The sequence below is a fragment of the Carcharhinus amblyrhynchos genome, chromosome 15 (assembly GCF_965287045.1).
Source record: "Carcharhinus amblyrhynchos chromosome 15, sCarAmb.v2.hapA, whole genome shotgun sequence".
Taxonomy (NCBI): Eukaryota; Metazoa; Chordata; class Chondrichthyes; order Carcharhiniformes; family Carcharhinidae; genus Carcharhinus; species Carcharhinus amblyrhynchos.
Window position 1 is genome coordinate 69,822,405 of NC_137338.1, and position 27,816 is coordinate 69,850,220.

A 27,816-nucleotide genomic window follows, 5' to 3' on the forward strand; every position below is an offset into this window, starting at 1 on the left:
ATTATGAAATACTTCTGGATCTTCCCAAAGTCGTGAAAGTTGCTAAATAAATGCAAATCTCTTTCGATTGGAGGTGGCACTAGCTATCTGAGCTCTTGCTGATTGGCTCGGTGGCACAGTGGTTAGCACAGTGCCAGGGACCGGGTTCAATTGCGGCCTCGGTGTGGAGTTTGCACATTCTCCCCGTGTCTGTGTGGGTTTCCTCCGAGAGCTCTGGTTTCCTCCCACACTCCAGAGATGTGTAGGTTAGGTGGATTGGCCATAGTAACTTGCCACTTAGCGTCTAAAGATGTGTTGGTTAGGTGGAGTAAACCTGTGCCTCTCAATTCTGGCCTGTGGAACATTTCTGAGAGGGGATGCTCCACAGGCCATGCCTTCGGTTCTCTTGGGCTCTTGTTCTGGAATTCTCTTCCTACACCTCTCAACTTCACTTTCCCCCTTTAAAGACTCTCAATAAAAGCGAGCATTTGGACAGTGGATCTAATATCTCCTTTTGTGGCTCAGAGTCAGGCTTTGTTGCCCCTATGGGGACATTTCATTGTATTAAAGTCTGTGTTGCTGCTCTTTGGTCAGTGTGACACGATGCCCTTGCAGAGACTGTAGAAGTTTGGGTAGTGTGGCAATGACTGTGGAATTTCCGTACCCCAGAGCCTGAAGGATGAGGCAGTGGAGTCACATTTTAATGAATAACGATGCTGGAGTCTGGAGCAGGGGAGGTCATGAATGGGATTGTTGCTAATGTCACTTCGGCTTCTCAGAGGATAGAAGCTAGGGCTGGGGATTGAATCGGAGGAGAGGAGGATTGAGGAGTGGGGCGGAGGGGGAGTCCAGACCACATCTCGGGGTGAGCTGCAGGCTGGGACGGTTGAATCGGAGTTGGTGCATGGTGGGGTTCGTGTAGGAAATTTGGGAAGACCAGTTTTACAGAGTGCTGGCTGGAGTCAGACAGTCACGAGGCCCAAGATTTGCTTCTAAAAAGGGTGTATAACTCCTGTTTCAGACTTTGCCATGAATTAACATTTTAATTCCAGTTCACATCTGACAGAGGTGCGTCTGCAATTCCCACACACTGTATTAGTAGGGCAGTAAATGTCTGATCAATGGGCCATGAGTAGCCCAATTCTAACCCTAAATCCATCTCCTGGTTACAAGTGCAACTTTCCCTTTAAGAATAATCGGCACCTCTTCAAGAATTCTGCTTTGATACCATTCACACTCAGTTACAACCAAACTCTCGGAGAGGATCTTCACATTTCGGGATCAATCCAATGGGGTAGTGAGGGTGCTGGGGAGGGGGAGTTGTTGGAATATTGGTTACCCATTGCCAAATGCCCCCTCCCCACGCTGAACACCTCCCAACCGCCGCTCTCAGTTCCCCTCTACCCCCTGCTTGATCCCCTGCACGCATCCCATCTCACCTTATCCTACCCTCTGGTCCCACATCCTTCAGGTCCCCCCATTCCCCCATCCAGTGCTTCACCCCCCTGAGATCATGAAACTATGCCAACTGCTAAACGCCCCCTGCACCCGCCAAGACTGCTGACCTGCAGTCCACGTGTGGTAGGCACACCCACAGTGCTGTTAGGGAGGGAATTCCAGGATTTTGACCCGTGACGAGATATTTCTAAGTCCGGGTGGTGAGCAGCTTGGAGGGAATCAGGTGGTAGCATTCCCATGCGCCATCTGTCCTTGTCCTTCTAAATGACAGTGGTTGTGGGTTTGGAAGGTGCTGTCTAAGGAACCTTGTTGAGTTCTTACAGTGCATCCTGTAGATGGTACACACGGCTGCCACTGTCCATCAGTGGTGGAAGGGGTAACAACCCTGCCTTGTCCTGGATATGTCAAACTTCTCGAGCGTTGTGGGAGTTGCGCTCATCAAGGCAAGTGGGGAGTATTCCATCATACTCCTGACTTGTGCCTTGTAGATGGTGGACAGGATTTGGAGGGGTCAGGAGGTGAGTATAGAATTCCCAGCCTCTGACTTACACTGGTGGCCAAAATATTATATGGCCACCTCAGTTTCTGCTCAATGGTAACCCCCAGGATATTGATAGTGGCTATGGCTATCAGTGGAGAAGGCTTGAGGGGCTGAATGGCCTACTCCAGTCCTAACTCTTGTGCTGATCCTCTCTTGACATCATCCATCGTGATCCCTGTGCCTGGGGTCAAAGTTCAAGCACGCTTTCAAATCGAACTGCACACACATGCACACACTAGAGCTCACCCTCGTTGTCAAGGAGAACGTTCTCTGGCTTCAGATCACGATAGATAATCCTGGATTGGTGAAGGTGCTCCATGCCGCAGACAATCTGGGCCGTGTAAAAACAGGCTCTCTTCTCGTCAAAACCCGGATTGTTCTCATCAACGTTGTAGATGTGGTATCTGGAGAGAGCAAGTGACAGGAACCTCACCGTGGGCGCAAACAAGAAACTCACTGGATTACAGAGAAGTGCATCAAATTTACAGCACAAGAACCAACCCTTCAGCTCTCCAACCCATCTGGTCTGTACTGGTGTTTGTGCTCCACACCAGGCACCTCCCATCCATCTTCAGTTCACCGTATGGGTGGCACAGTGGTTAGCACTGCTGACTCACAGTGCCAGGGACCCAGGTTCAATTCCAGCCTTGGGTGGAGTTTGCACGTTCTCCCTGTTTTTGCATGGGTTTCCGCTGGGTGATCCAGTTTCGTCCCACAGTCCAAAGATGTGCAGGTTAGAATGATTAGACATGCTAAGTTGCACTTTAGTGTCAGGGGGACTGTAGTTGATGCAGGCTCAATGGACTGTAGGGATTTTATTCTATTCTATTTGATTCTGTTCTAGTGATATCAAGAGATTCTTTGATCTCTGTCTTGTATTTACCTAGATTCCCCCTAAATCCATCTTTATTATTCAAATACTCGCTATGACAAACTCCCTGTGACGGGGAGTTCTACATTCCAAACACTACATATGATAACTAAGATCTGGTGAGGGATCCATAAATAGATGCTCCAGGGTTTGATTTCCCTATTAATTGTGATCCACAATCTCCAAGAAAGGCCAGCAACCCTCTTCCACAAATAGGATATCAAGGACAGCCCTAGACTATGTCTGTGGTCACCTCGACCAGACTCTCCCCGACATTGTGAATGAACATGGCCACCTAAAACTTGCAGCAGAATTCAACGCCATTCTCTTACAAGCCACAGTGTTGTGGCTTGGCTATGACTTATTGTATGACACCTTGCAGGTATCATACAAGAGAAGATCGTGCTTTGTGTTTCCTTCTACTCTTTCACAGGGTGTGGGCTTCTCTGGCTAGGCCAGCATTTATTGCCCATTCCTAATTGCCCTTGAGAAGGTGGTGCTGAACTGCCTCTTGGACTGCTGCAGTCCCTGAGGTGAAGGGACTGCAGCACAGGCTTAGATACAGAGTAAAGCTCTCTTTACATGGTCCCCCATCAAACGCTCCCAGGATAGGTGCAGCACGGGGTTAGATACAGAGCAAAGTAAAGCTCCCTCTACACTGTATCGCATCAAACATTCCCAGGACAGATATAGCACAGGGTTAGATACAGAGTAAAGTAAAGCTCCCTCTACACTGTACCCCATCAAACATTCCCAGGACAGATATAGCACAGGGTTAGATACAGAGTAAAGTAAAGCTCCCTCTACACTGTACCCCATCAAACATTCCCAGGACAGGTATAGCACAGGGTTAGATACAGAGCAAAGTAAAGCTCCCTCTACACTGTACCCCATCAAACATTCCCAGGACATCTACAGCATGGGGTTAGATGCAGAGTAAAGCTCCCTCTACACTGTACCCCATCAAACACTCCCAGGACAGGTACAGCATGGGGTTAGATGCAGAGTAAAGCTCCCTCTACACTGTACCCCATCAAACATTCCCAGGACAGGTACAGCACAGGGTTAGATACAGAGTGAAGCTCCCTCTACACTGTACCCCATCAAACATTCCCAGGACAGGTACAGCATGGGGTTAGATACAGAGTAAAGCTCCCTCTACACTGTACCCCATCAAACACTCCCAGGACAGGTACAGCATGGGGTTAGATGCAGAGTAAAGCTCCCTCTACACTGTACCCCATCAAACACTCCCAGGACATGTACAGCATGGGGTTAAATACAGAGTAAAGCTCCCTCTACACTGTACCCCATCAAACATTCCCAGGACAGGTACAGCACGGGGTTAGATACAGAGTAAAGCTCCCTCTACACTGTACCCCATCAAACATTCCCAGGACAGGTACAGCACGGGGTTAGATACAGAGTAAAGCTCTCTCTACACTGTACCCTATCAAACACTCCCAGGACAGGTACAGCACGGGGTTAGATACAGAGTAAAGCTCCCTCTACACTGTACCCTATCAAACATTCCCAGGACATGTAGAGCACGGGGTTAGATACAGAGTTAAGCTCCCTCTACACTGTGCTGTTAGGGAGGGAGTTCCAGGATTTTGACGCAGGGACAGTGAAGGAATGGTGATATATTTCCAAGTCAGGGTGCTGAGTGACTCGGAGGGGAATATCTAAGTGGTGGTTTTCCCACATATCTGCTGAGTTTCATCTACAGCAATAGATAGTGGGAGTCAAACATGGATAATTAGCCTCCTATATTTGTATCTTGTCTTCTCTTCAAATAAAGAACCCAGATAATAATTTTACTCATTCCTGTTATATAATTACATGTTAAAAACAAAAAGAAAAATGTAACATGGTGGCAGCACGGTTTTTGAAGATGTGACTGAGAAACCTACAAGCCTGAATCCTCAGCACCTGTCACAGGGCAAACGCGGCAGAAACATTCTTCAGGATTCAACCAGCTCGCCTAATCGTGATGATATTGAGCTATTCTTGGTGATGGGCATTGGCGCCCCCTCCCTACCCACAGTGTTTCCTGTGCTTGTGCTCAGTGCTTCTTTCAATCAAGTTTCAACATGGAGGAACACTGATTCATCAGCTGATGGTGGGGAGGGGGTCAGTTAATGATATTCAGCAGATGGTTTCCTTGCCCGGGTTTGATCTGAGGCCATCAGACATCACGTGATCCAGGCTCAATGCTGAGCGCTACCAGGACCATGCCACCCTGCCTATATGTCACTGTGCTGCTACCTCTGGTCTGTCTGTCCTGCCACTGGGACAGTGTCTGGGACATCATCTGTAATCAAAGAATCCCTACAGTGCAGGAAGAGGCCATTTAGTCCATCAGGTCACCGACCACAATCCCACCCAGGGCCTTTATCATGAGGGGGATAGAATATAAAAGCAGGGAGGTCTTGCTGCAACTGTACGGGGCACTGGTGAGGCCGCAACTGGAGTACTGTGTGCAGTTTTGGTCCCCTTATTTGCGAAAGGATATATTGGCCTTGGAGGGAGTGCAGAGAAGGTTCACTAGGCTGATACCGGAGATGAGGGGGTTGGCCTGTGAAGAGAGATTGAATAGACTGGGCCTGTACTCGTTGGAGTTTAGAAGGCTGAGGGGGGATCTTACAGAGACATTTAAGTTAATGAAAGGGATGGATAGGGTAGAGGTAGAGAGATTCTTCCCGCTTAGAAAGGACAGCAGGACTAGAGGGCACAGCCTCAAGATAAGGGGGGGCCATTTAGAACAGAGTTGAGGAGGAACTTCTTCACTCAAAGGGTGGTGAATCTCTGGAATTCTCTGCCCATTGAAGCGGTGGAGGCTACCTCGTTGAATATGTTTAAGTCACGGGTAGATAGATTTCTGATTGATAAGGGAATTAAGGGTTATGGGGAGCAGGCGGGTAACTGGAACTGATCCACTTCAGATCAGCCATGATCTTATTGAATGGTGGGGCAGGCTCGAAGGGCTAGATGGCCTACTCCTGCTCCTATTTCTTATGTCCTATCTCTGTAACCTCACATATTTACCCTGCTAGTCCCACTGACAACATGGGGCAATTTAGCATGGCCAATCCACCTAACCTGCACAGCTTTGGACTGTGGGAGGAAACCTACACAGGCGCAAGGAGACGGTGCAAATCCACCCAGACAGTTACCCGAGGTGAGAATTGAACCCGGGTCCCTGGTGCTGTGAGGCAGCAGTGCTAACCACTGTGCCACCATGCCTCCCAGGATTCCGTGGGTATGAATATGTTGCTTGACTAGTCTGTGGAACAGCTCCCCCAATATCAGCACCAGCCCCCAGAAGTTGAGAAGGACAACTTGGCAGGGCCAGTTGACAGGGTACACCTTTGTCACTTCCAGTGCTGAGGCAGCTGTCTGGTTTTATTCTATTTTAACCTTTCAGTAGCAGTTTGGTTCAAACGAGTGGTTTGTTTTCATTTCAGACGCCCATTAAACATCAACCAAATTGGTAAGCGTCATGGAGTCACATGTAGGCTAGACCAAGTAAGGGTGGCAGATTTCCTTCCCTAAACAGCATTAGTGAATCAAATTGGTTTTAAACAACAATTGCCAATGGTTCATAATTACCAAGACTAGCTTTTTTATTTAATTAATTGAATTTTAATCCGCCCGGCTCCCATTTGTCATGTCCGGAACATTAGCTCAGACCTCTAGAATCCTTGTTCAAAGACATTACCACACAATGTGAAAAAATTTCTCCCGCGTTCCTTATTGGGTTTATTAGCCACGGTTTTTTCTTGATGGCCAAACCGTTCTCTGCCGTGACCCCGTTTTTGTGGAGTGGGCCCAGAGGGAAAACTGGGAGTGCAGTTGCTGAGAGAGATGGAGGTTCAAATAGCAGGGGGTACGGACACAGAAAGAACAACTACGACACTTCCCAATTTGCAAGCCCCACTGGGATCAGTGACCGGGCCTCAGACTCACACCCACAGGCAAAATATAAAAGATTGCATATGCTTAAAGGGGATCTCACATTCAATCCCAGGACTGTCAAATCTGAGCCTCCATCAGCCACCATCGCTTCCTCGGAGCACAGAGCCCCCAGTTGCTCACCAGTGACAACTCACAGTTCAGGAACCTCTCTGCCCCATCCATCACACAAATGGAAATACCACCCCTATGTTTACCCTGTTGAACCACTTCACCATTTTAAAGATCTGTCTCTCAGGTCACCTCTTAATCTTTCCTGGAGAGAGGTTCCCACTGGTTAAGTCTTTCTGATGGCTAGGAACTTTCAGTTCCTATCATTTTTCTTTTGGTTTTTCCCGTGCTTCAATAATAATACGGATGCTAGAATTATGCACGATATTCAGCATGGTCTCACCAAGGTGAAAGCAAAATACTGCGGTGATGGAATCTGAAACTGAAATAGAAATGCTGGAAAATCTCAGCAGGTCTGACAGCAGCTGTAGGGAAGGAATGGAGCCAACATTTACTGTCTGGGTGATTCAACCCAAGATTCTTTATACAGTTAACATAATCTCTCTGCTTTTCAATTTTATTGCTCTAAAAAGTAACCATGTGTTTGGATCTTTTATTTGGTAAAAAGAGGGGACTCCTTGGGCTTTGAAATGCAGCAAATCTCTACGTTCTATCTGTCTTGCCATAGTCGTGTGATCTTGGCCAGGAGAGAAGATGAGTAATCTATAATCCTACATTCAGTTCACTAAAGAAGTCAGATTGGCAAGCACCGCAATCATTTCAGGAAGTGGAACTGAAATAGACGTTTGAAATCCTGGAAATTCTGCAGCGCAGATGCAGCTCAGAAAGACAAACATTTGCTAAAAGTGAAGGTATGGAAAAGCAAACACATACCAGAGTCAAGGCTGCAAATAATGGCAGTAAACCTCCTCTTCCCAGCGCCTGTCCAATTGGAAAGTAATATGTGGCAGAACTGGCAGTTTATTTTCATTTGCAACAACTACAAGCTGGAAATAGGGTGAATTAACAAACCAGAACCAATAAGAGTAGCCACATTCTTAAATCTTCAGGATTTACTGCTGTAAATTGTTGACAAGTTGACAAAGATTTTGAAAGCCTTAAACAAATGCTTTGAGCCCCATAACTTATGAATGCTATACATTCAATGCTAGAGCTCAAGGGGAAAATAACCTATTAAATGGTAAGCTTTCGCAGTAACAGAGCTAGCAGAATCATGTGACTCGGACAGCTAAAATATGATCTGATTAAAGATAGAATACTCTTAGGCATTCAAGACACCCAGAGAGAGAACATCTACTGCAAGGGGAGGATCTTACACTCAGAAAAGTGATTGTGTGTCAAAATGCAAAGCTTGTAAAACACCAGTTAGAACGTATGTATGATAGAGCAGACCGGGAGATGTACAGCATTGAGAGACATAATAGGTGGAAAGAATTGATCAGTCACAGACAAAGGGCAGGACGCAAATACTGCGGAGGATGGAGACGAGAGGAAAAGAAGGATTGCCTAGAGTGGGGAAAGTGTTTTATCTGCGAGCAGAATCATCTCATACACTAGTGTTTGGCAAGAACAAAAGCAAAACACACCAATACAGATAATCACTGGGGAACTATCAGAAGAAGGGTCTGATGAAGCACTATACACCACTGAACAGCTTAATTCCATCTTGTCTGTGGGTGAGGAATGGTTTGTCACTGTTACAATAATAACTGAAAGAGAGTATCAAGTGAACATGAAGTGCCAGATAAACACTGATGCATCATGCAACATAATGATCTTCACAGACCAGTACAAAATAGTGATTAGAAACTGGAGAACTCAGATGTGAGGTTGAGACCATATAATGGCACAATACTCAAACCGAGAGAACAAATGAGATCTTCCCCCTTTCCATTGCATTGGGTTCTCAGAGTTTCATAGCTACTCATCTCAATCGCAGCAAGTCTAAATCTTGTACTGGTAACCCTGAATGTGCTGACAGAGATTCAGCATGAAGGAACAGCTCAATGTGATCTGGAAGTCATGAATCCAGCGGAGTAATTGATCTGATGGACCAGCATCTTGCTCTACCCAACATAGTGCAACTCTCCAAGTACGACAGGGTGACCTGAGGGTATCAAGAATGCAAGGGTGATCATGAGGTGGTCAAGTATGCTGGGCATACTCGAGTTGAATTGACAACCCAAGATGGCATGTGGCACAAAGGAAATAGTGTTTTCATCTCCAAGGAGATGAGAGGAGAGATGCTGAAGTACATCCATGCAAGCCATTGAAGAATTGAATTGAGTCTGAGAAAGGGAAGGGAAGTGCTCCAGTAGTCGGAGATGAGCAACGAAATTAAAGACCATATTGGCCAGTGCAACAAGTACAAAGCTAAACAAACTAGAAAGCCGTTGATGGTGCATCGTGATCCAGACAGATCATGGACGAAGCTGGGAGTAAAACCTCTTCACTCCAGCAGGAATTAATTACCTTTTTGCATTGATTACTATTCCAAGTACAGGAGAAATAGAGTGCCTGAAACCTCACTTCAGTTGGTATGTCATTCCAGACATTGTAGTGAGTGACAACGGCCCTCAGTTTACAAGTGGATAATTCAGTCCATCCACAGAGGATATTCAACACTACACACTATCTCCACGTTATTCCCAGTTGAATGGAAAGACTGAGGCAGCAATGAAAATTGCCATGGGAATCAACAAGAAATTGAGCAAACCTGGTCTATGTACATGAGGCGATCCTCGGGTGGAGAAACCCACCAAAGGCATTGAAAATAGTCAGGTCCAAAGGCTGATGTTTGCTGTAAACTATTCTTCTAACTGCAAAAAAGCTACTTAAAGCGGAAGCAGAACTGACGGCACGAAGAAAGATCAAGGTGAAACAGCAGGAAGCTGAATTCCAGTTTGACAAGATTGCCAAACCATTGCAGAGCTGAGTACTGGAGAGCCAGTCAGGGTATAGACCTTCAACGCTCCCAGCAGGAGATGTGCATAGAGAAATTGTCACCTCGACTGTGCGTGGTGGAAGTGAATGACCCTGTAACCACAGGCACAGATTTACAGCGTGCAAAGTGACTCATTCACCACCATCAGTCAGCCAGAGAGAAGGACTCTGACCTGTTGTATGGAGTACAAAGCTACCATCAGTCCCAGGGGTCCCCACATCCCCAGTAATGGCAATGGAAATAACAACAGGATACCAAGGCAACCAGTGCCACATGAATGACACTCCCTGGACAGGGAACATTACCAGGACAGATGGACAATGACAATGTGCTTGCATACCATTAAAAGATCTGCATGATTCAAAGTCTATATGTGCAAAGTAAGCGCAGAGACTGACTAATAGAACACATGGTTGTTAATCATGAGAACAGTGTGTACTGGGTAACTTGGGGAACTCGCAGTTTCACATGACTGAGCCAGCAAATACATCCTCTGTTTGTTAGCAAAAATGGGGACATTTGGAATATTTGTTCATTAGAAAATGGAGGATGTTTGGGTTTCTGAAATGCAACAATATTAAATGTCCTATCTGGTGTGCTGTAGTTAGAACACATACAAGAAATAGAAGCAGGAGTGAGCCACCAGACCTTCAAGCCTGCCCCACCATTTAATACGGGCATGGCTGACCTATGCCAGCCTCAGTTCCTATTCAGCGCCAATTCCCCATAGTCCTCTATTCCTTGATCTGTCAAACATTTATCCATTTCCACTTTAAATATTTCTAACGATCCAGCCTCTGCCTCCCTCTACCATCAACCATGTGAACCCCCCCAAGTATTTTGTTTGAATAAGATCCTTTCCCACTCTTCTAACCACCAAGGAATACAGTCTCAGACTGTTTAGCCTCTATTGATTGGACGGCCTCCAACATTACTATATCCTCTTTGAAGTAAGTAGACCAAAACTCTACCCAGTATTCCAGGTGAGGCCTCACCAATACCTTGTGAAATTGCAACAAAAACCTCCCTCTTTTTAAACTTCAATCCTTTAGCAATAAAGGCCAAAATGCCGTTTGCCTTCTTAACTACTTTTTGGATCTGCTTGCTAGTTCTTTGTCATTCATGTACTAGAACACCTAAATCCCTCTGTATTTCACCCACCTTCAGTCTCTCTCCATTTAGTTACTCTGCCTTTTGATTCCTCCTACCACAGTGTATAACCTCACACTTCCCCACATTAAACTCCATTTGTCAGGTTTTCACCCAATCTTCCAATCTATCTTCATCTCTTTGTAGAATCACAATTTTCTCATCACAACCTGCCATTCCGCCTATATTTGTACCATCGACAAATTTGGAAACCTTATATGCCTTCCTCCAGGTCATTAATGTAAATAATGAACAATTGCGGGCCAAGAACTGATCCCTGCGGTACTCCACTAGTTATATCTTTCCCACCCTGAAAAGGTTCTTTATTCCTACTCTTTGTTTTCTACGTAATAACCATTTTCAATCCATGCTAACATTTCCCCAATTCCATGGGCTTTATTTTATGCATCAGCCTTATATGCGGCACCTTGTCAAATGCCTTTTGGAAATCTAAATACACTACATCCACAGGTACCCCTCTATCTACCCTCCCTATTACATTCTCAAAGAATTCAAGCAAATTTGTCAAATGAATGTTGAACTAACTGGCCTATAGTTCCCCGTCTTTCTCACTTTTTGAACAAGGGAGTCACACTGGCTGTTTTCCAATCTTCTGGTACCTTCCAGGAATTTAATGAGTTACAATAATTTTAACCAATGGGTCCACTATCTCTGCAGCCACTTCCATTAAAACCTTAGTGTGCAGTTCATCGGGTCCTGGCAACTTGTCCACCTTAGCCCTGAATAGTCTACCCCTTGTGATTGACACTTTTGTAAGTATTTGATATCTTAAGGATATTTGCGATGTCTTCCATGCTGAGAATGTATTTAGCATATCTGCTATTTCTTTGCTCACTGTTACCAATTTACCTTAGCCACCCGCTTCCTATTTGTATATCCATAGAAGCTCTTACTGTTTGTTTATATGCTGAATGCAAGTTTTTTCTCAAAATTCATTTTCTCTCTTATGAGTCTTTTGCTGCTGGATCCTAAAAACCTCTCAGTCCTCTGGGCTACCGCTATCCCTTGCCATCGCGTACAGCCTGTTTTTCAACTTAACATTATCCTTGACCTCCTGTGTTAACTAACCATGGATTTTGCATCTTTTTCATGGAATCCCTCTTTTTGATTGGGATAAACTTTTGCCGTGCATTTTGGAACAGCTGTTTGAATACCTGCCACTGCTCATCCACTGACCTGCCTCTTAGCTTGTTTATCCAGTTCACCTTAGACAACTCCTCCCTCATACCTTTCGAATTGCCCTTATTTAAGTTGAAGACACAGGTTATGGGCTTATGATGTTCACCCTCAAACTGTATTGAGAATTATTTCATATTGCATCAGTGTCCCCACGGGATCCTTAACCAACAGATTAATCCTTCTTCATTATATAAAACCGAATCTAAAATAACCCATTCTTGGGTATGTTGCACAATGTACTGCTCTAAAAAGCAATCCCTGATGCATTCCACAAATTCTTCTATATTACTTTGCTGATTTGTCCAATCAATTAGCAGATTAAAATCTCCTATGATAATTGCAGTTCCCTTCAAACACACTCCCCATTTGTGCTCTGACTTCTTGGAAGTTCACATTTTGGGGGTCTGTGGACTACTCCCACCCTTGCTTTCCTTCCTCTGCTATTCATGATTTCAACCCAAACTGATTCTACATCACTCTCCACTGCCTTTATATCACAACTCAGCACAGCTCTGAAATCTTCTTTGATTAACAACGCTACCCCACCTTCATTCCCCTTTGTCATGCTCTTTTAGACCATTGTATACCCTGGAATGTTGAGCATCCGGTCCTGCTCACCCTTCAACCACACTTCTGTAATAGCTAATGCATCATGTATTGTTATATGTTGCAATCTGTGCTATCAACTCACCTATCTTGTTACAAATGCGTCGTACATTCAGATAAAGTACATTTAACTTTGATTTTTTACAGGACGGCACAGTAGCACAGTGGTTAGCACCGCTGCCTCACAGCACCAGAGACCCGGGTTCGATTCCCAGCTTATGTCACTATCTGTGTGGAGAGTGCACATTCTCCCCGTGTCTGCTTGGGTTTCCTCCGGGAGCTCCGATTTCCAATCACAGTCCAAAAGACATGTTAGTTAGGAGGACCGGCCATGCTAAATTCTCCGTCAGTCTACCCAAGCAGGTGACTAGGGGATTTTGACAGTAACTTCATTGCGGTGTTAATGTACTTGTGACTAATAAATGAACTTTCCTTAGTTGTTTACAATTCTGGATTTGCTGTGTGTTACTTATTTTTGCTTACATTTCTTGCCGTTGTTTGTCACACTACAACAGTCTAGTTCACCCTCACTATCCTGTGCCACTGCTCCCTCATATACCCCTGGTTTCTTTTAGCCTTCCATCTTGGAACCCTCCCCTCTCCTAGTTAGTACGAGTCCTTGATGCAATATAATGTTCACATGATCTGTCCCTACCTGTCGCTTTCTGGTGACACTCAGACTGATCACTAACCTGCACTGTTATCTTTAACCTTGACTTCTTTGGTCATGTGACCCTTGGCAAGAAGGAAGCTGTGTAAACTGCCAGCCTGCAATCAGTTCAGTAAGGACAATAACTGAGAAAAAAAAAGCACTTTGAAAGCAAGACACAATGTTTCCACATTGTAAGGATGTGTTAACCATCTTCATTACCTTAAAAAAGCTCTTCTCCATTTACTTCCCAAGGAATAGGAGCCTCCTTATTCATCCTCCCCAAAGTATACCTCCTTACACTTTTCCGATTTGCCATTTAGTCTCCCGACTGGAAGCTTATTCATATTTTGTCACAGTCTATCCTCAATAGTTTGTTATTAACAGTCCTGTGACGTCCCTTGGGATGTTTTGCCATTTTTGAAAGGCTTTTTGAAAGTTTGTGTTTGTGTTAATTTGTTCGTGTGACATGGGCTTCGCTGGCTGGCCAGCATTTATTGCCCATCTCTAGATGCCCTTGGTGGTGAGCTGCCCTTTTAAAATGCTGCGGTCCACGGGTTGACCCACAGTGCCATTAGGGAGGGAATTCCAGAATTTTGATCCAGTGACTGCGAAGGAACGGCGATAAATTTTCCAAATCAGGATAGTGAGATGCTTGGAGGGGAACTTGCAGGTAGTGGGGTTCCCAGGTACCTGCAACTCTTTGCCTTCCAGGTGGGAGTAGTGGTGGGTTCCGAAGGTGCTGCTTAAGGTTGTTAAGAAGGCGTACGGTGTGTTAGCTTTTATTGGTAGAGGGATTGAATTTCGGAGCCGTGAGGTCATGTTACAACTGTACAAAACTCTGGTGCGGCCGCACTTGGAGTATTGCGTACAGTTCTGGTCGCCGCATTATAAGAAAGATGTGGAGGCATTGGAAAGGGTGCAGAGGAGGTTTACCAGGATGTTGCCTGGTATGGTGGGAAGGTCTTATGAGGAAAGGCTGAGGGACTTGAGGTTATTTTCATTAGAGAGAAGAAGGTTACGAGGTGACCTAATTGAGGCAAACAAGATGATCAAAGGATTGGATAGGGTGGACAGTGAGAGCCTTTTACCTCAGATGGTGATGGCTAACACAAGGGGACATAGCTTTAAATTAAGGGGTGGTAATTATAGGACGGATGTCAGAGGTAGGTTCTTTACTCAGAGGGTAGTAAGGTCGTGGAATGCCCTGCCTGCAGCAGTTGTGGACTCGCCAACTTTAAGGGCGTTCAAATGGTCAGTGAATAGGCATATGGATAACATTGGAATAGTTTAGGTTCGAGGGTCATTAGATTGGTTCCACTGGTCGGCGCAACATCGAGGGCCAAAGGGCCTGTACTGCGCTGTAATGTTCTATGTTCTAAGGATCTTTGGTGAATTGCATCTTGTAGATGGTACACACTGCCACTACTGAGTGTCGGTGATAGAGGGAGCGGATGTTTGTGGATGGGGTGCCAATCAAGCAGACCGCTTTTTCCTGGATGGCGTCAAGCTTCTTGAGTGTTGTTGGAGCTGCACCTATCCAGGAAAGTGGGAAGTATTCCATTACTTGTGCCTTGTAGATGGTGGACAGGCTCTGGGGAGTCAGGAGCTGAGTTACTCACTGCAGTATTCCTAGCCTCTGACCTGCTCAAGTAGCCATTGTGATTATGTGGTGAGTCCAGTTGAGTTTCTGGTCAATGGTAACCCCAAGGATGTTGACAGTGGGAGATTCAGTGATGGTAACAGCATTGAATGTCAAGGGGCGGTGGTTAGAGTGTCTCTTATTGGTGATGGTCATTGCCTGGTATTTGTGTAGTGCGACTGTTACTTGCCACTTATCAGCCCAAGCCTGGATATTGTCCAGATCTTGTTACATTTGAACCTGGACTGTTTTAGTATCTGAGATATCGCGAAAGGTGCTGAACATTGTGCAATCATCGGTGAACATCTCCTGATCTTATGGCGGTGTATGCCATGTGTCCTTGTTGTCTTTAGTTCCCAGATGTTGTTAGTAATCACACTTTCCTGCTTGGAAAGATCTTTGGCCGGGATCCTGCCAAAAAAACTTAAGTGCCCAACAGGTGGGAAAACAGGAGAATTTCCCACCTGTTTCAAGGACGTACTTATTGGAACGAAAATCAGGCACTCTGTTTCCCAACTCCCCTCCCCACCCGACTCATCCGACTCCCCAAACCTAGGGGCCCGCCCCAGTCACCGACCCCCCATGGCCAGCCCTGACCCCTCCCTCCTCACCGCCATGGCCAGCCCCGGTCTGGCCTCCTCACCCCACCCATGGCCAGCCCCGAATGCTTTCTCCCCCCACCACCACCGATCAGCTACCCTGCCACCAATAATGGTGACCATGAAACAATTGCTGATCGCTGTAAACACTTATCTGGTTCACTAACGCCCTTTAGGGAAGGAAATCTGCCGTCCTTACCTCGACTGGCCTACACGTGACTCCAGACCCACAGCAATGTAGTTGACTCTTAACTGCCCCCCAAAATGGCCTACTACGGCACTCAGTTCGAGGGCAATTAGGGATGGACAACAAATACTGCGTGCCTAGAAAAGAATAAAGAATATTTTCCTGGCCAACGTTCACCAGGATCACCAAAACAGATTTGAAGCTCAGTCCATCTCATGGGCTATTTGTGGGGCCTTGCTATGATAATTGGGTGTTCAGTTTGTTTCCAGAACGTTGATTAATTCTGAAGCTTCTGAGATGAGCCAGTGATGCAAATTTGCTTTCATGGGGTTTTTAAACACAAAACAGAACATGCTGGAAAAACTCAGCAAGTCTGACAGCACTTCTGAGATCTCACCCTCCATCTTGTCTTCCCAATCTCCCCCAACCCCAGCCTCCCCCCTCCCCAATCTCCCCCAACCCCTCACTCCCTGATCTAATTACCACATTCCTCAGGCTGTCCTTTTGCCAATCTGCACCCTTGTTCTGCCATTCACACATTCTGATCTGTTAATGGACGCTTTTAGCACCATACTCAACCTTTATCATTACCATTGCTGCCTCACAGCGTCAGGGACCCGGCTTGGGGCACTACCTCTGTGGGGTCTGCACATTCTTCCTGTTTCTGCGTGGGTTTTCTCCGGGTGGCTCCGGTTTCCTCCCACGGTCCAAAGATGTGTGGATTAGGTGGATTGACCATGCTAAATTGCCCCTTAGTGTCAGGGGGACTAGAAGGGTAAATATGCGTGGTTTTGAGGATAGGGGTCAGGAGGGTGCAGACATGATGGGCCAAATGGCCTCCTTTGCACTGTAGGGATTCTACATCTATTTCTATTTTATTTACATTCCCTTTATCCAATTACAGACCCCCCCCCCCCCCCGCCAACCTCATAGATTGTACCTCTCTCCCACCCATTTTCCCCCTCCCCCTATATCTTTGTCTGTCACAGCTTACTGTCTGATCTCAGCTTCTCTGCTGTTTGGCCTTTCACACCTTCTAGTCTCTCTATGGACTGCCATTAGCAGCCTTTTCTCTTGTTTTTGTGCCTGTTTCATTCTCTCACTTGGCAATATAAATATCTCCCGCTTTCTATGCCTTTTAGCTTTGACGTCAAAACGTCAGCTCTTTTCTCTGCTTACAGACGCTGCCTGACCTGCTGAGATTTTCCCGGCATTTTCCCTGATTTTCTTTGCCATCAGCTCTCAAGGTTTTCTCTATTCTGCCTCCACAGATGCTGTCAGACCTACTGAGCTTTTCCAGCATTTTCTGCTGTTGTTGTGGAAGGTTTTAAATCTCGTTTGGGTATGGATGATGGAGAGAGAGTACAAAATAATTGTATTTGGATGATATGGTGAATGGAGAAACTAGTTGCCTTGCTGCTTGCTAAGACTCTGTGCTTTTGCGCAATCTGTTAAGTTGTAGCACTTCAGGCGTTGTTAGGAATAAACAATATTTTATTCGTAAAGAGAAACTAGGTAAAGAGTTTCACACCTCGAGGCTGCCTTGGAGCAGCAGTCCTTACATGTTTACTACATGGCTGCCAGATGTATTCTGCCTGAGGGAGGACACCACTCTCTGGGTGGAGATCATTTGTTCTCAGTCCCCAAGCTGCTGTCTTAAAGAGACAGACACCACAACCACTGCGCAATCTCTCAGAGAAGAGTGTTTACCTCAGATCTCCCCCATTCATGATGGTCATCACCAGGCACAGGTCCGCTTTGGTCTGAAAGGCGTAAGCTAGGGAGACGATGAAGCGACTGTGCACTCTGGCAAGGATCCTCTTCTCCACTATAGCACCCTGGAAAAGAAAGACCAGCCCAGTTAGTCCAGTCACTTTCCTTATCAGGAAACTGGAGATAAGTAGTCAAAGGAAGAGCAACAATTCTTATTGTCTACATGCATTATTTTCTGTTCCATCTTCTGCCTGTGTCTCCTTGTTCCAGACACTGGGTGGGGGGTTTTGAGCAATGCATTCAAGTGTTAAAGAACCTCCAGGGTGGCTTCTTGAGTTCTGGTTTAGTCCATGGTTAACCCAAGAAGCCATCTTGTTTGAAGTCTGTGCTAAAAATGGCCACCTGGAGAGTCACTAAGAGATGGAGCGCTACTGAAAATGTCTTCTTCATGAGACTAATGGGTGAGAATGGGGAATTAATAATGGAAAAATCAGGAAATGTTGGAGGAACTGAACAGATATTTTGCATCTATACTAGTAACATCCTAGAAATAATTGTGAATCAGGAGAGAGGAACTATTAATCACGAGGGGAATAGTACTCAGAAAATTATTGGAACTATAGGCTAACAAGTCCCCAGTTCCTAGGGTCTGACAAGAAGTGGCTGCTGAGATAATAGATGCATTGGTTTTACTTTTCCAACATTCCCTACATTCCAATTTAGGGAAAATAGCAAATGTGACTCTTCTATACAAAAAAGGAGGCAGACAGAAAGCCAGTTAGCTTAATATCGAGTAGAAAAATTGCTGGAATCAGACTAAGCTGGTTATAGCTTAGAAAATCTCAGTGCAATCTTGCAGAGTCTATATGGAATTGTGAAAGGGAAATCGTGTTTGACTAATTTATTGAAGTTCTTTGAGTAAGTAACAAGCAACATGGGTAAAGGGGAACCTGTGGATGTGGTGCACTTGGATTTTCAGAAGGATTTCACAAAGTGCCACATCAAAGCTTACTCCACAAAATAAAAGTACACAGTGTAGGGAGTACTGTATTAGTATGGATAGAGGATTTCTTAGCCAACAGGAAGCAGAGTATGCATAAATGGGTCATTTTCTGGTTGGCAAGTTGTGATGAGTGGAGTGTCATAGGATCAATACTGGGATTTCAACTATTTATAATTACTATTAATGAGATGAATGAAAGGACCAAATGTGTGATTGCTAAATTAGCTGCTCGCACAAAGATAGGTGAGAAAGTCAGTTGTGAAGAGGACATAAGGAGTTTGCAAAGGAACTTGGATAGGTTAAGTGGATTGGCAAAAAATTGTAGTATAATGTGGGAAAATGTGAACTTATCCACATCGGGAGGAAAGCAGCATTTTATTTAAACGGAGAAAGATTACAGATCTCTGAGGCACAGAGGGATCTGTCTGTCCTGATACATGAATCAGAAAAAGACCATAAGATATAGCAGCAGAATTAGGCCATTCGGCCCATCGAGTCTGCTCCATCATTCAATCAAGGCTGATATGATTCTCATTCCCATTCTCCTTGCTTCTCCCCATAACCCGCGATCCCCTTATTGATCAAGAACTGCTTCAAGTAATGTCAGTATGCAGCTAGAGCAAGTGATTAGGAAGTTAAATGGCATGTTTTTGTTTATTGCAAAAGGAAATGGAATATAAAAGTAGTGAGATTTTGCTACAGTTATACAGGGTGTTGGTGAGATTAGATCTGGAGAACTGTGTACAGTTTTGGCCTCCTAACTTAAGGAAGGATATAATTGCACTGGAAACAGTTTAGAAAAGGTTCACTCAACTGATCCTTGGGATGGAGGGGTATTTTCTAAGGAAGAGTTGGACAGGCTGGATCTGTACCCATTGGAGTTCAGAAGAATGAGAGGTGATTTTATTGAAACATATAAGATCCTGAAAGGGTTTGACAGGGTGGATGCTGAGAGGATATTTCCCCTCGTGCGAGAGACTGGAACCAGGAAAACAAGTCTCCTGTGTAAGACAGAGATGAGAAGACATTATTTCTCTGAGGAACTTTGGATCTTTCTTCCCCAGAGAGTGGCGGAGGGAGGGTCAGTGAACATATTTAAGGCAAAGGTCAATGGGCTAACAAGGGATTCAAAGGTTATTGTGGTTGGGGGAGAGGAAGGGGGAAGGGAATGTGGATTTGAGGTCACAATCAGTTCTGCCGTGATCTTATTGAATGACGGAGCAGGCTCGAGGGACTGAATGGCTTACTCCAATTCTAATGTTTATTTTGGGGGCTGATCTGAATGTCTTTAACCCTAATAGCAACCGCTGACTGGGCGTAAACACAGCTCTGGCATGGACGTCAAGTGGGTCTTCATGAGACAGGGATCACTTCATTTTCATTACTGCTGGAGATTTGAGATACGTCGGGAGGCTTTCTGGGGGAATTTGTCAAGGTTTTAACAGCTCTTGAGCAATATAAAGTTTATTTGTTCGTCACAAGTAGTTCACAAGGAATTAATCCTGCAATGAAGGTTGCTGTGAAAATCCCCCAGTCACCACACTCTGGCACCTGTTCACTGAGGAAAATGTAGTATAACCAATCCACCTAAGCAGCACCTTCTGCAAATGTGTTTTGGACTTCACCTGAATGATACAAATGTTTCTCCACCTTCCAGGAGTCAGCCTGAGAGAGAGAATGTTTGATCATGGCCCCCCCCCCCCCCCGTACTGCCCTTGGTATGGACAAGGAATAGGAGGAGTACATGAGGCAGGAAAGCAGCATGTGTTGTAGCAGGAGAGGAACAGAGAGCAACAGACACTAGGGTCAATTTAGCATGGCCAATCAACCTAACCGGCACATCTTTGGACTGCAGGAGGAAACTGGAGCACGTGGAGGAAACCCACGCAGTCACGGGGAGAATGTACAAACTCCACACAGACAATGAACCGAGGCTGGAATTGAACCTGGGTCCCCGGTGCTGTGCAGCAGCAGTGCTAACCACTGTGCCGCCCATAATAGCTAAAGGAATAGAATATAAAAGTAGTGAAATGTTGCTGCTACTGTACGGAGCATTCGTGAGACTGCACTTACAATATTGTGTACGTCTTTGGACCCCTTACTTGAGGAGGGATATATTGCATTGGAGGCGGTTCAGGAAAGATTCACTAAACTGATTCCAGAGATGAGGGATTATCTTACAAAGGAAGATTGGGCAAGTTTAGGCTTATACTGCTTGGAGTTTAAAAGAATGAGCGGAGATCTAATTGAGATATACAAGATAAGGGGGATTAACAAAGTTAGGCGTGGAGAAGATGTTTCCTCTTGTTGTGCAATCTAGAACAAGAGGTCAGAGTGTTAGGATTAAGAGGTGGCAGATTTAAAAGAAAGATGAGGAGAAAGTATTTCTCTGAAAGGGTTGTGAGTCTGTGGAACCCCAGAGCGTGGCGGATCCCCTTCCCCAGTGAGGATCAGTGTGAATAAATTATTTAGTTTCAGATCCAAACCCTTTGCCTTCACAGAAAGATCCCATTTTAGTTCCTAATTGGGATGAATGGCCTACTTCTGCACTGGCAAATTAAGGTCTGAACACAATGACCAAGTTTCAATATACAACACCTCAGCTGCATTCTGTACATGTTGAGTGAGTTACAGTATACAAAAACTCACCAACATTCTGTACAGAGTTATAGTATACCACAATCCACCTACATCCTGCACACGATAACTGAGTTACAATAAACAATAACCCACCTACATTCTGTTCATAGTCGTTGAGTAACAGTATACAACAACCCACCTACGTTCTATACTCAGTGACTGAGTTACAGTACTTTTTTAAAATTTGATTTATTATTGTCATATGTACTGGGCTACATTGAAAGCATTTGTATCTTGCGCGCCACACAGACAAAGCATACCATTCATTGAGTACATAGGAGAGAAGGAAAGTGTATTTATTTATTAGAGTCACCAGTCGGCTTACAGTAACACTGCATTGAAATTACTGTGAAAATCTCCTAATCCCCATAGCCTGTTTGGGTGCACTGAGGGAGAATTTAGCACGGCCAATGCACCTAACCAGCAGATTGTGAGAGGAAACTGGAGCACCCGGGGGAAGCCCATGCAGACACGGGGAGAATATGCAGACTCCATACGGAGGGTGACTCAAGCTGGGGATTGACCCCAGATCCCTGGCGCTGTGAGGCAGCAGCGCCAACCACTGTGCCATCACTGCACCCAATGAAAGGAGAGGATGTAGAATATAGTGTTGCAGTTACAGGTTGGGTGATGCAAAAAATGAACTTAATATATAGTCGGACCATTCAACAGTCTGATGTCAACAGGGAAGAAGCTTTTCTCAAGTCTGTTTTGTAACTTTTTCCCAATAGAAGAAGGTGGAAGAGAGTATGTTCGGAGTTCATAGGGTCCTTGATTATGCTGGTTGCTTTCTGAGGCCACGGGAAGTATAGACGGAGTCACTGGATGGGAGACTGGTTTGAATGATGGACTGGGCTACGTTCATGACCCTTTGTAGTTTCTTGCGGTTTTGGTCAGGACCCAGCTACATACTGTACACAGTGACTGAGTTACAGTATACAACACCCCATCTACATTCTGTACGCAGTTCTATATCATAATGTTGATCATGAGTTAGTGCCAGTACTGTTGGATATAGCTGAGATTCAGTTACCCAAACGGTGTCCTAGAAATTAGGAATTTCTATTTTCATTCCCTCCCTGACAGTATGTGAACTGCAGCATTTCAAGAAGGCAGTTTATCACCACCTTCTCAAGGACAACTAGGGATGGACAATAAGTGCTGGCTAGCCAGCGACACCCATATCCCACAAATTAATAAAAAATTAACCCAGAACTTGTTGGAACAAGAAACGGGAAATAATGGAAGGACAGTAAATTCACTTTTAAGTAATAGGCAAAAGAGGGGATTGATCAATGATCTTACAACAAACATTGGTGTAAGCATGTTCACTGTTAATACACTTGATTTGACCAATTTGGATATCAAGCTTAAGCGTTTAACCCTAAAGTCTTAACCAATAATAATGCTAATGACCAACTAAACATTGAAAGGGAGTTGATGGAAATTCAATCATTGTCAATTGTTGGAAAAACCCATCTGGTTAACCAATGTCCTTTAGGGAAGGAAATCTGCTGTTCTTACCTGATCTGGCTTACATGTGACTCCAGGGCCACAGCAATGTGGTTGACTCTCAACTGCCCTCCATGGGCAACTAGAGATGGGCAATAAATGCTGGCCAGCCAATGACGCCCATGTCCCATGAATGAAAGCTGATAATCTTAAAGAGATGTTGGGGTAATTATTTTGAGAAATCTGACACCTCTGTTGAACTTTTACCAGTGAAGCTGAAACAAATTAAAGTTAGCTAACGCTATTGGATATTGTTGAATAAAGTCAAAGGTTTTGTTTAAGTTAATTTTGCGTCAATTCCTATCCTCTGGTTTATTATGCTAAAATAAGTACCCAGGATGAGATTTAAGTTCACAATTGAATAATACAGCATAAAATAACCCAGATATATTCTGTGTACAGTGACTGAGTTACGAAGAAAAGGCCCATCTATACTCTGTACAGTGTTTGAGGTACAGTATACAACGACCCTCCTATATTGTGAAAATAGTAACTGAGTTACAATATACAACAACTCAGTGGCATTGTGTACATAGTGACAGAATTATAGTGTACAACAACCCTCCGACACTCTGTACACAGTGACTGGGTTACAACCAGCTACATTCTGTAGACAGCGGGCCCGATTTTACCATTTGGAGTCTAAGGGCCGGATCTGGGTGTAATACAGGCCCAAGCCCGGAATCCTGTTTCCAGCGCGCACGTACGCTTTTTGCCAGCTCCAGTCCGATCCGCGCTGTGGGCGGGGCCTAGCGCTGCTGGAACGATCGGAGCTCTGAACCGCGCGTGCGCAGTTCGAAAAAAAATCTGAAAAAGCGCACTCGGGCCAGTAAAGGGAAAAAAAAACCCAGAAAGCGGAGAGAGCAGCTCCCTGACACAGATCGTCCTCTGGGGGCGAGCGGGGAGCAGGGAGGGGGGGTGTCCGCTGCCACTCTGCGAGCGATCCCTCCTCCCGGATGTGCGGCCACTCCGGTTCATCCCTGCGTCTCCCCCCCCCCAACCAGAGATCCATTCCCTCCCCCCCATCAGTGAGTGATCGGGCCTCCTCCCCACCACCACCAGACAACGGTCAGCTCTCTCGCCCCCACTCCCAGAGATATATCTGACCTGCCTCCCCCTCCCCCAGAGGATGCTCTGACCCGCCTCCCTCCTCGCCCGCCTCCCCCCAGAGGATGATCTGGGTCAGAGAGCCGTTGCAGGCTCTGAAGCCGCTTCTGAGGTTCCCCTGCAAAGTAAAAATCGGCTGCGGATTTTTATTTTGCAGGTTACAGCGCGGATCCGGAACGGACCAGAGGAAGGTAAAGTGGGATTTGGTGGGAGCGTTGGGCACGCGGTTCATTAAATCGATTTAAGTGCACGCATTTAAATCATTGGACTGGATCCGTGCCTGAATTGGATGTTGATAAAGTCGCAACTTGCTCAGATTCTGGCGCATTGTGTACACAGTGACTGAGTTACAATATCCAACAACCCTCCTATATTCTGTACACAGAGACTGAGTTACAATATCCAACAACCCTCCTATATTCTGTACACAGAGACTGAGTTACAATATACAACAACCCTCCTATATTCTGTACACAGTGACTGAGTTACAATATCCAACAACCCTCCTATATTCTGTACACAGAGACTGAGTTACAATATCCAACAACCCTCCTATATTCTGTACACAGAGACTGAGTTACAATATACAACAAGCCTCCTATATTCTGTACAGTGACTGAGTTACAATATACAACAACCCTCCTATATTCTGTACACAGTGACTGAGTTACAATATACAACAACCCTCCTATATTCTGTACACAGTGACTGAGTTACAATATACAACAACCCTCCTATATTCTGTACACAGTGACTGAGTTACAATATACAACAACCCTCCTATATTCTGTACACAGTGACTGAGTTACAATATACAACAACCCTCCTATATTCTGTACACAGTGACTGAGTTACAATATACAACAACCCTCCTATATTCTGTACACAGTGACTGAGTTACAATATACAACAACCCTCCTATATCTGTACACAGTGACTGAGTTACAATATACAACAACCCTCCTATATTCTGTACACAGTGACTGAGTTACAATATACAACAACTCAGCTACATTGTGTACATGGTGATTGAGTTACCATTGTAAGAGGGAGACTAATTAAATGGAATTTAGACTATTACATTAAGTGATTAGTTCAGACAACAGTCATGGTTGCTAAGGGTCAAAGGATTACAATCAAAAGGAGCAGTAACTTACTGAGGAGACTTTTTAAGGGGGTCTTGAAACTATTTAGTGCAGTATTAGAAAGGTGAAGTAAAATCCTTCACTCAGGATAAAGACATCACCTGCTGAATATGCAGACTGGGTAAACGACTGCTGGCTGAATGCATACATGGCTAAGCAGTACCAGTGAACATAAAACACCTTCAGGGCCCATTTCAGTATCTTGTATGCCCGGAGGCCTCTGTAATATAGTAAGAAGTCTCACAACACCAAGTTGAAGTCCATCAGGTTTATTTGGTAGCAAAATCCACTAGCTTTCGGACCTCTGACCCTTTGTCAGTTTACAGAATAAGAACAGGTTCATGTCACACTATCTGTAACCCCCATGACTTGCCTGGGCTTGCAAAATCTCACTTACTGTCCTGTCTGGGGACAATACACATCTCTTTAACCTGTGCTTAATGCTATCCCCACTCACATTGTCTGCACCTTCAAGACTTGATTAGCTATGAAAACTCACATTCTAATTAGTATTCTGTAAACTGAGTGTGTGCCTTTACATCCACTGTTTGTGATCAGAACTCTGCACTCACTAGACGAAGGGTCAGAGGCCTGAAAGCTATTGGCTTTTGCTACCAAATAAACCTGTTGGACTTTAACCTGGTTTTGTGAGACTCCTTGCTGTGTTTACCCCAGTCCAATGCTGGCAACTCCACATCATGACCTCTGTTATATGCAGGATGCACCGGAATAGGGGGCTGAGCTGTCCAGGTAAGGCCACAGTCACAGGAGATAACTGAGTGACTGAGAGCGCAGGTGGGTCAGTTGAGTCAGAGCTGTGCCGGCGAGACTGAGATCATTGCCAGAGCCCTGCAGGCGGGATAATGTTCAGGTGAAGCCATTTTGGCAGATCACCGTCTGGTAGAAGCTGCCCAGAATATCTCACGTAATCGAGTTGATAAGAGTCGCACGTGTGCAAAATCAAACTGCCCAGTGAACAGGCAGTGATAAAGTGCTGTCAGGACCATGCCCGGGAGACCAAGGGCCCCGTCACCAGGTACGGAGCTGAACAACAGGCAAGATTAGCTAAGAAAATACAGGACAGAGCTCACGGATAGGTCCGGAGAAGGACAAATAACAGAAAAGGGTTGTCTTCATTTCATATTTACAAATGGTTAGAATGACAAAATCTGGGAGAACTGATGGCTAATTTGCAGTGACACCGTTGAGTATATAGGAGCAAGGGCCAGCCATGTACAACTAAATACAAACACCCACCCATCTGGGCAGGATCACTAGCTCATTGGTCCCTATGGCCATAACCAGTAGCATTATTAACCCTAGGAAGGTCTAAAGCTGGAGGAATTTGAATGTGTTGAGAAGCAGGGAGGTGATGGGGGCAACGTCACGTTACCATCAGCTGAAAGCGTAGGAAACTGGTCAATAAAATGAAAAACTAGGTTGGCCGAACTGTCAATGAAATCCAGGCCTATGTCAAACAATTCCGTTTCTGCCAAAAATCCATTTTGCAAATCCTCAATCAAAGGTTATTCACAGCTGCCCGTGAGTCACTAAGGAAAAGTACAGCTCTTTAAGTGATTACAAAGTGGGGGGGGGGAGAGCTGCCCTCAGTCTGACCCCAAAACTAGAAATAGAATCCATCTCTGAATTGACTTGTGAAGTCTTGCTGGGTCTCCCCACCATCTACAGGGCACAAGTCAGGAGAGTGATGGAATACTCCCCATTTGCCTGGATGGGTACAGCTCCAACAACACTCAAGAAGTTCAACGCCATCCAGGACAAAGCCTTGATTGGCACCACATCTACAAACAGTCAATCCCTCCAGCATGGACGTTCAGCAGCAGCAGTGTGTACTGTCTACAAGATGCACTGCAGCAATTCACCAAAGATCCTCAGCCTGCACCTTTCAAACACAGGAACACCACCATCTAGAATGACAAGGGCAGCAGGCACATGGGAACAATGCCACCTACAAGTTCCCCTCCAAGCCACTCACCATCCTGACTTGGAAATATATCACCATTCCTTCATAGTCACTGGGTCAAAATCCTGGATTTCCCTTCCTAATGGGTCAACCCACGGTGCATGGACTGCAGCAATTCAAGATGGCAGCTCACCACCACCTTCTCAGGGGCAACTAGGGATGGGCAATAAATGCCAGTGGCGCCCATGTACCACGAATAAAAGAAAATTCAGTCACATGTTCCCCTTTCCTTGTGCTAGCAAGTTAAGAATAGTTAAAGTTAAACAGCGAATTAGTTTACTGTTTTGTTTTAAGATATGCTCATAAGAATTTTGTTGTATTTAGTTAAAGTTATAGAAATAGTTTTGATAGGAAACTAAACTTCATTTAATTTAAAACTGCTGTGAGTTTCTCTTCAGAAAAAAACTTGTTCTCAAGACAGAGATAACTGGCAGCAGTCAAATTGGAACTCCTCAAAACAAGCTATCGAGATGGAAATAAATTAACTATTGAGGGTTCTTTCACATTTGGTTAAGTAAAAAGTATCGGAAAGTGAAAATTGGTTTGAAGAAGGAAAGGACAGGCAAAGATTCAACTTGAGCAAAATAGAACAAGAGGAGTTATGTAAAATGATTTTGCGTGCCAAATTTTCTCTGCCCATTCCCTGCCCCTTCAGGTTCTGTAGAAAAGTTAACCATTTCAGCAAACAGTTGAGTTGTTGTTTAATCATCTGGAAATTGTGTCAATAGTTACTTGATATAACTGTAGATTTGTGGGAACTGAACAACAGCAGTTAAATGTGAAAATTTTAAACATAGTCTACAGGAATTTGGAGTAATTTGGGGTAGCGTGATGGCACAGTGGTCAGCACTGCTACCTCACAGCATCAGGGACCTGGGTTCAATTCCGGCCTTGGATGAC

The 27,816-nt window shown here is 45.0% G+C and overlaps 1 protein-coding gene across 1 annotated transcript in view; it reads right to left on the reverse strand.

Moving 5' to 3' along the window:
- Positions 1-27,816, reverse strand: part of grk1a (G protein-coupled receptor kinase 1 a) — an 82,956-nt gene that overhangs the window by 17,626 nt on the left and 37,514 nt on the right. The window contains exons 2-3 of the mRNA XM_080204154.1: positions 17,523-17,650; positions 2,225-2,382 (exon numbers count right to left, since the gene is read on the reverse strand). Of these exons, the coding sequence (XP_080060280.1) occupies positions 2,225-2,382; positions 17,523-17,650 (286 nt within the window). The remainder of the gene's footprint in view (positions 1-2,224; positions 2,383-17,522; positions 17,651-27,816) is intronic.